The following is a 9,756-nucleotide window of genomic DNA, read 5'->3' on the forward strand; positions in this document are numbered from 1 at the left end:
AAAAAAAAAAAAAAAAAATCTTCAACAAATGGGATACGATTACGGGTGGATGTACAACAACTTACACCTGAGTCGCAAATAAAGCTTTGGATAATGTTGTGTAAATATCCGATCAGCGTCTAAGATAATTTTAAGTGTCGGCTTGCACAACAGTGCTGCGAGTGTATGGGTTATAGAATGTAGATGTGGAAGGTCAGTCAGTCGCTTGCTAGCAGCCAACGTGGAATGCTCTTTAAGAGTTTAGCTTTAGAGCCAGCATATAGCAGCCAGGGTGTAGGTGAGCTGAGCATACAGCCTCAGGCTCTAATCTTCTATTCTATAAAAGTGCGAGTACGAGTACGAGAATATATAGTTCCACAAATCCACACATTTGAAGTTTTCCAACGCGTAGCGATACTTCGGTTTGGGCTGCGGCCTTGGCCAGACATATTAGGAGCTCTTCGTTAAAGCCGCTAACGGCAAAACCTGCCGAGTTACCATTAGCTCTATGGAAATCCTCTCTGCGGTTTCGGATGGTATCATCTGGAGCTCGGATTTTCGCAAAAGGAGGCTCAAACTGGCAGCTTTCGGAAGCACCACACCCAAGCTTCGTAGATGGAAACCATTGTTCCAAGTCCCAAAAACAGAAGCTGATGGCAAAATATATTTCTAAATAGTTTTTTTTTCTTCTTTTTATCAAGAACTGATGAGATAACTGACTTTGGTGTGTCAATATCACTAAATTCTCAAAGATGAATTTCATCTCTGCTAATACTGTTTCCTGTTTGCCCATCATCTCCCTTCTGAGTGGATTATACGATTCCAATATTGCTAGGCGGGATGAAAGCTCATCAGAAATATTCCAAGATCCATAGAAAAGCAATATTCGAACTCGACAAAGTCCTGCAGAGAAGATCGAAAGAGACTGAAATAGAAGGGACTCACTCGCCCCATCCCTAACCTTGCCAAATTTCAAATCCAAGCCGGGACAAACTTTTCGATCAATACTGGATAGTTGATTCGCAAGGCTGACCCTGACTTTAGGGAGGTTTTCGGCTTCGATGGGAGATGCCCTACCTATCCTTTGAACTTTATGGATGGTCCATTATTTCATGATTGATGATCGACCTCTACTTGACGATACTATGAATCAATTGTCAGTCTGCCAAATTCTCTCTTTGAATGACGATACAGAACTGAAGGATGAAATAATTAGTAGAATAGGTCGAAATTTGAAAAAAAAAAAAGGGAAAAAACCGACCAAACTTCGACATTAAACAAATTAAATCCAGTATTTTTCTGTATCCGGGGACATGAAAGTAGCTGATAATAAACTTATGTATTTATTTATCAGTATTAGCGATTGAAAAATCATGCTGAGTTTCAAAACTTTTTGTAAATTTTTTACTATTCCATTTATCAAATATTTCGTAACCTAAGGAATATTGCAACACAATTAATTTTTTAAATACTTTAGAAATGTTTTTCTAGTTATTACTACTAGAATTAGACAGGGTGACCACGAATTTCATTTTCAAAATTCCCTAATTTTTCATTTTTCCTTGATCATTAATATTCAAACACAAGCATTTTAATTTAGTTATACTTTTAAGATAGAATCTTTTATAAACGGAATAAAACAGTATTGCAGATACAAATTTGAAATTTTCATATGTATTTTAAACAACAACAAAAAATGTATTTTCTACTATAAATTATGGCTTTTTAAAAAACTACTTGAATTTTCAACTTAATAAGATAAATTCATAACAAAAAAGTGTATAGTTTATATTTCAAAAAAAAAACAGGAAAATTTATACAAAAAACAAAAAGAATTTTAAAATCACAGACAAATAAAGATTTTTCAATGAAGAAAGACATACAATTTTAGCAAAATTCTTGAACCTTCAAGGCTTAAATAATTGAAAATCTACATTTTCTGTTAAAAAATTGATTTTTAGCACAAAAACGGTTTACGACTGAACAGTTAAATTTTCAATTCAAGACGTGAGTCTTCAATAAAAAAAATTAATTAAAAACAATGTAGTTTAACTTTTACCCAAGAAGTTGAATTATCATTTAAAAAATATTATTTTTTAACAGAATAGTTAAACTTTCATCCAGAGATGAATTATCAACTAAAAATATAAATCTTCAAGAAAAAAAAATGATTTCTTAACAGTCATTCAAACAAATCTTCCAAACAACATAGTTGAATACTCAAGCAATGAAGTATAATTTTTAACCAAAAAGTTGCATTTTTCAATCAAAAAGATAAATTTTGAAAAAAAAATATATAAAAATTTTCTTTTAAAAAAGATTTCAGTGGACTCTTACCGTAAAAATATTAATTTTGAAACAAGAACTAAGTTTATACGGAAAAAATTGAATTCTCAATCAAAAACGACGAATTTTTCACAAAAAAAAATTACTTTTTACAAAAGTGTTGAATTCTCTACCAAATTGTTGAATTTTTATCCAAAAAAGATTAAATTTCTTTCAAAACAGGTGGATTAAACAAAAAAATTTCCAATAATAAGTTTCTACGAAAAAAATTGAATTTTCAATCCAAAAAGACGAACTCTTTTAACCAGAAAAGATGAATTTTTAACAAAGTAGTTGAATTCTCTAGCAAATAAATGCATTTTTTATCTTATCCGGGAAAAAATTAAATTTTTACTAAAACTGATGAATTTTTAATAAAAAAAGACACATTTTTTGTTTTAAAGTTGAACTTTCATCCAGAAAAGATTTAAGTTCATTTTTCAACACCAAAATATATTAGAAATTTCAAACAAGAAGTCAATTTTCTACGGAAAAGTTTAATTTTAAACAAAACAGATTTTTCGACCAAAAATTATGACTTATTAAAAAAATAGTTTAATTTTCAACCAAACATTTGCCTTTTTTCCAAGAAAGACAAAATTTGTTTTTAAAACGGGTGAATTAAAAATTTTAAAAAACAACAAATTTTCAACAACAAAAAAAGTTGAACTTTCATTCCGAGAAGATCTTAGTTTATTTTGCAACACCAAAATATACATTTCAAACAAGAAGTCAATTTTCTAAGGAATAGTTAAATGTTCAACAAAACAGTAGAATTTTCAACAAAACTATGACTTTTTAACAAAATAGTTTAATTTTCAATCAAACATTTGTATTTTTGTTCAAGAAGGATAAAATTAAAAAAAAAAAAGATTTCAGTTCTCTTTTCAACACAAAAATATTAAATTTAAACCAAAATTAAATTTTCTACAAAATGCTAAAAATTTTAACACAACAACAGAATTTTTAACCAAAAAGTATGACTTTTCAATTAAATTGTTATCCAAAAAAGATTTCAGTTCACTTTTCCACACCATAATAAGAATGGTAAACAATAAGTTAATTTTCTGATGAATAGTCGAATTTTTAACCAAAAAGTATTAATTATTTAACAACATTTTTAAATTTTCAACCAAAAAGTTTTATTTTTGTGTAAGAAAAAAAAATTCTACTAAAATAGGTGAATTTGTAAATCAAAAAGACAAATTTTCAAAAAAAAAAAAAGAGTTGAAATTTCATTCGAAAAGATTTCAGTTGACTTTTCAACACAAAAATAGAAATTTTCAGCATAAAGTAAATTTTCCAGGAAATAGTTTAATTTTCAACAAAACCTTTGCATTTTTGTCAAGAAAGATGCAATATTGATACTGAAAAAGATGAAATTATAAATCAAAAAGACAAATTTTCAGAAAAAAAAAGTTCTCATCCAAAAAATATTTGTACAAAAAAGTTGAATTTGCCAAAAAAAGGATATTTTTTTTTAAATTGTGAAATTTTCAACCAAATAATAATGTATTTAATAACTAAAAAGATAGACTTCAGGAGAAAGTTAATTTGAGGAAACCTTTTTCATTGGAACAAAAAACCATTTCTGTGACTAAGCGTCAATCAATAATTTTATTTGATAAAAAGAAATTTTGTTTGAATAAAAAAAAATCTTTTTTTTTCAGAGTCCACTATGAAGAGGTAGAAATACGAGTAAGCGGAGTATCTTGTTAAAGGAAGCCCGTCAAGCTTAGAATCCGATGCTAATTAAAAAATCCCTGCCAGATTGTCCTCTATGTACACAAAAGGCTTAAATAAAATAATTAAATTGTTCGTACGATTGTTGATGCAGAATTTTTTCACTCAAGATAGTGGCTGGTTTAAATTTGTTGAAAATTATTTATTGGAAATAGTGACAGAGTTTAAAAAATAAAATGTTAAAAATAACTATTTTTAGTTGAAAAATCACCTTTTTTGGGAAAAAAATTGAATTATTTTATTCCAAATTTAATTATTTTGTTGAAAATTCATCGTTTATCTTGAAAATTCCACAATTTGATTGAAATTTCTTTCTTTCTTGATTAAAAAATTTTACATGCAGGAACAGCAACGAAACCACGGGCATCGCCGTTTCGTTGCTGTTCCTACATGCTCAAATTCTTCTTGCCGAAACGTTGGAATTTTTTTATTTTTATTCGTTGGATTCTTTGTTTTATTTTTAGGAATTCTTCAAATTCACTGTCAATTCCCGGTCCAGCAGCAAGCATATTAATTTCCCAAGTTTAAAATTGAAATAACTAATTGAACGTATTTTGTGCAGCAAACAAGAACTACTTTTTTCGTAGGAAATTGACTTTTTTTGGTAGAAAATAATCTTTTTTGTTGAAAATTAATTTTTTTTTTATTGAAGATTCATCATTTTAATTGAAAATTAAATTCTTTGGTAGAAAAATTAGCTATTTCATTGAAAATTTGTTTTTTCTTTGGATGAAAAGGAATTTTTATTTGCCGAAAATTGAATTATTCTTCTTAAAATCTGTTTCTTTTTGTTGGTTAAGAGTTCAAAGTTAAACGGAGCATTCAACTATTTTATATTTGGTTGAAATTTTATATTTTTTCGATGAAAACTCAAATATTTGGTTGAAAATTAATATCTTTTATTTAAAAATTAAACTATTTTTTAAAAAATTCATATAATTTGTGGAAAATTAGTATTTTTTTGTAGAAAATTAATCTTATTGGTTGAAAATTCCTCTTTTTCATATGTATAAAATTCAACTATTCCAGTTGAAGATTAATTTTTTTAAATTAAAATTTAACTGTTCCACTTTGAGCTGAAAATTGACCATTTTTTTCTTAACAAAATATGTTAAAAAATGAACTATTTTTCTTCGTAGAAAATCGACTTTTTTTTGTAGGAAATAATTTTTTATTTAAAATGTAATCTCATTATTTAAAAATTCTTCTTTTTGATTGAAAATTCAAGTATTCAAGTTATCCATTCAACATTTAAATTCAAAATTCATCTTTTAGACTAGAAATAAATTTGCTTAGTTACAGAATAATATTTTTTGTTGAAAATTATTATTTTTTTTTTATTGAAGATTCATCATTTTTATTGAGAATTAAATTTTTTTGGCTGAAAAATGAGCTGCTTCATTAAAAACTTGTTTTTTCTTTGGATGGAAAGGGACAATTTTTTTCAAGCTGAAAGTGGAAATAAAATTCCAGTTGAATATTTCATAATTTTAGTTGAATATTTATTTTTTGACTGGAAATTTAATTATTTAATTTTTGGATAAAAAATTATCATTTCTAGTTGAAAATTTGTATTTTTTGCTTCAATATTGATTTTCTTAAATTAAAACTTAAGTCTTTAAGTTTGGGTTAAGAATTGATGTTTTTAAATAATAATTACAATTTTTCTTGTTGTTTAAAGTTCAACTGTTGCAGTTGAAGATTCATTGTTTTAGTTGAAAACTCATCTTTTTGTTCACAATTCAACTATGATTTTATGTTAATTTTTTTTTCTAGTTCCAAATTCAATTGTTTGCTTGAAAATTTGTCTCCTTTGATTGGAAATTCAAATATTTTGTTGAGAAATTGTATTTTTTAATAAAAAATTCATCTTTTCATTTGAAAATTTATTTGAAAAACATAAATTTATAGATATTGTTGAAAGTTGGTATTCTGTGGTAGAAAATTAAAATTCTCGTTTGGAAATTCAACTGTTTAGTAAAAAATGAAGGCTTTTTATTTATAATTTATATTTTTATTAGTGAAGAAATTTAGACATATTTTTCAAGGAAAAGTAAATAAATAGTGGCATTAGCGGACAATTGCGAGAAAATAGTGTCAAATAATATCAAATAAAGTTATGAATCTTCAACTGGAATAGTCGAATTTTTAACGAAACAGATTAATTTTCAACTAAAACTATAAATATTTAAATGTGATAATTGAATTTTGAAACAGGATAATTAATTTTCAAATAAAAATATTAATTTCCCATTAAAAAATACAATTTTTCAAGAAAATACTTGAATTTCCAATCAAAGGAGACAAATTTCCAACCAAATAGTTGAATTTGAAACTAGAAAAAAATTAACAGAAAATCGTAGCCACGATTTCCACTTTTAGGTTGAAAAAAACTATTGTCAACCAAAAAAGAAAGAAATTTTGAATAAAACAGTCCAATTTTCGGTAAAAACATTCCCTTTTATCCAAAGAAAAAAACAAGTTTTCAATGAAACAGCTCATTTTTCCACCAAAGAAATTTATTTTTTATTAAAATGATGAATCTTCAATAAAACTAATTTTCAACAAAAAAGATTATTTTTTAAGTAAATTTATTTCTAGACTAAAAGATGAATTTTCAACTTAAATGTTGAATTTATAACTTGAATACTTAAATTTTCAATAAAAACGAAGAATTTTTTAACAGAGATTAAAGTTCAAATAAAAAATTATTTTCTACCAACAAAAGTCGATTTTCTACGTAAAAAATAGTTCTTTTTTTTTAAAACAAAATGCGTGAATTTATAAAAAAAATAAATGAATTTCCAACTATAAAAGTCAAATTTACATCTAAATTGCTAAAGTTCGAACTAGAAAATGTAAATTTTTTAAAGCAAAGTGGAACAGTTAAATTTTTATTCTAAAAAATGAACATGCAATCAAACTGGTAAATTTTCAACTAAAATGATGAATCTTTAACTGGAATAGTTTAATTTTATACATATGAAAAAGAGGAATTTCCAAACAATAAGATTAATTTTCTATAAAAAAGACGAATTTTCCACAAATTGTATGATTTTTTTTTAAATAGTTTAATTTTTAAATAAAGGTATCAATTTTCAACCAAATAGTTGAATTTTCATTTAAAAAATATAAAATTTCAACCAAAAATGGAATAGTTGAGTGTTTTGTTTAACTTTGAATTCTTAACAAACAAACAAAAAATCGGATTTTCAGAAGAATAATTGAATTTTCGGTAAAAAAATTCCTTTTCATTCAAAGAAAAAAAATTTTCAATCAAATCGCTCATTTTCCAACAAATGAAATGAATTTTCATTTAAAATGATGAATCTTGAGTAAAAAAATTAATTTTCCGCACAAAAGTTTATTATTCAATCAGGTTAATTGATTTTGAAACTGGAATCTTGGAATTTTTAACAAAACAGCAGAATTTTTAAACAAGGAGATCAAGTTTCAATGAAAAAAAAAATCATTTTCCACAAAAAGGTGATTTTTTTTTAACAAAATACGTGAATTTTGAAGAAGAAAAGGTCAATTTATCACCCAAAATATTGTAAAATTTTCTACTGAAATAGTTAAATTTTACAGATAAAAATTTGATTGTCAACAAAGCAAATACATTTTTAAAAAGATGAATTTTCAATTAAAATAGTGAATCTTCGAAACAAAAAAAAAATTAATTTCTAACAAAAGAGTTTATCTTTTAACCGAAAGTAGTTGAATTTGGTAAATTCCAAACGAAAAACAAAAAAATTGTTATCAGATTTCAGAAATATTTTCTCTTCGAAATAGTCCTGCCACTCTAGAAACTACTTGAAGGCACTTTCTTTTTATAAAGTTTGGAAGACGGAAATTTTTAATTGTGACGAATTTTGACTTAGAACAATTTCCCGTCCCAAAGAAAATTATATTTCTTTACCTAAACTCTCTGTCCTACAATAAAAATGACAATTATTTTCACTCATATGTCCTGGATCTGTAGATAAAGTAGAAATAACTTTTCTAAATTGACCAAAATTATCAAAATAATGAAACCTTGAATTTTTCAACAATCAGACCTGATTTTTTCCCAGTCTTGAGTTTAGGTTTTTTTTCTCCAAAATATTAGTAAAATAGTGTCATCGTTGAATCAATTTAGCTAAAGGAACGGAATTCTGCGAGAAAAAGAAAGAAAAAAAAAAAGATGAGGATGCGTCATCCTGGAGGGTTGATATTTGAAAAGCGAATAGTAATAAACGAATCGATTTCGCTCATTCTCGGACATGACATGACATGTCATGTCATGTGATGTGATGGGATGTTGTCAAGTGATCGAACCTTAAAGAGGCATCGTCGTCTTCGTTCTGCGCTCGCTCTGGGGTTGTTGTTGCTGATGATCCTGGTGATAATTTGGCGCGACTTCGAGCCGCCGTCATCATGCTGTCCAGCCCGGCGAGTCAGATGACGGCGCTGATGCTGAAGCTGATGCGGACGCTGATGACGATGACGACGACCTTGAGCGCTGACGAGGAAAATCTTGAAGGTCTGCCAGCTTTCTGCGTGTTCCTCTCGTAGATGAGGTGGTTCGGGATTCGGTGACAAAGCCCTATCCTTCGTCATCGCCTCGACAGTCTTGCTTGGAGAAGTGCTTCCTTGCTTCCTTCCTTCCTGCCCCTTCCAACCTTCTCACTCTCGCGAGAGGTGGCTGCCAGCTCTCATCTGCAAACACATGCGTCACGGCCGCGGCTGGAGAGACACTTTTTTAAGGGATGGCCAGGCAGGCCTTCTTCCCGAGGGACGGGAAGAGGGAGGACGGACCGGCGGCAATCACGATGCCAAAGCGGCCGAAAATTACCCACACAAAAGCAACAACGCACAACACACGCACAGGCGTGCGCGCGAGACCCCTATCCTTTTCCTCTTCCTCCTCCTCCTCCTCCTCCTCTTCTTCTTCTTCTCCTCCTTTTTCTTTCACAGCCACAACCCCCCTCCTACCTTCTCTTCCCACACCTGCTACTTTGCCTTCCTTCGCTAACTTTGAGGAACCACGGAATCCCACTGTTCTTGAATGTCCCCGCCCGCCGGCACTTCACTCTCCAGCCTGTCGGTCATGGTAAGCATCCACCTGCAAAACAAATTTCGTTTTCGTTAGTTATGCAATTTTTAGTCTCTACAATTCTTCTTTTCTTAGATCAAATGCAGGGTTGCTGCAAGAGTCTACTATCGGCGAGAAAACTGTAGGCATCTGCCTTTGAAGCTTAACAACTCAGTCAAAAAAAATGCTTGCGCAACAAAAAAACCGTCATTTAAAAGCTGAAAATGTTCTACGTTAATGAGCTTGAAGACGTTTATGTAACAAAAATTTTATGCTTAGCAGACTGAAAAATGTAAAAAAAAGTAAGGATTTTTGGGTACATTTAAGAACAGTCAAGTTTAGAGCATTTTTTTTATACAAGGGGCGATGAAAAAAATTTGAAAAAATTCATGAGTATGCGGAAAACTGGTTTGAACCAGTTGCAATTGAGAAATTTAAAAAATTATAAAAATTGTTGCTTAAAAGTACAACAATGTGCAACTATATTATCTTCAGTTCTAATACATATATTAAAGCGATTCAAACTGCAAACAGTAATTGATAGGCTCTGTATTTATTTTCAATCACCCGGAAGGATGTGTTAGTCTTCTTTTTTGTGAAAATCGCGATATTTTTAGACATTTTTTTGTTGGAAA

General features: G+C 28.7%; 1 protein-coding gene across 5 annotated transcripts in view; it reads right to left on the bottom strand.

Annotated features, from left to right (window-relative positions):
- Positions 1-9,756, bottom strand: part of LOC117173355 — a 54,316-nt gene that overhangs the window by 6,337 nt on the left and 38,223 nt on the right. For all 5 annotated transcript variants that reach the window (XM_033361865.1, XM_033361864.1, XM_033361868.1 and 2 more), the window contains exon 2: positions 8,365-9,151. In XM_033361865.1, the coding sequence (XP_033217756.1) occupies positions 8,365-8,646 (282 nt within the window). In that variant the 5' untranslated portion in view covers positions 8,647-9,151. The remainder of the gene's footprint in view (positions 1-8,364; positions 9,152-9,756) is intronic.

The sequence above is a fragment of the Belonocnema kinseyi genome, chromosome 5 (genome assembly GCF_010883055.1).
Source record: "Belonocnema kinseyi isolate 2016_QV_RU_SX_M_011 chromosome 5, B_treatae_v1, whole genome shotgun sequence".
Lineage (NCBI taxonomy): Eukaryota > Metazoa > Arthropoda > Insecta > Hymenoptera > Cynipidae > Belonocnema > Belonocnema kinseyi.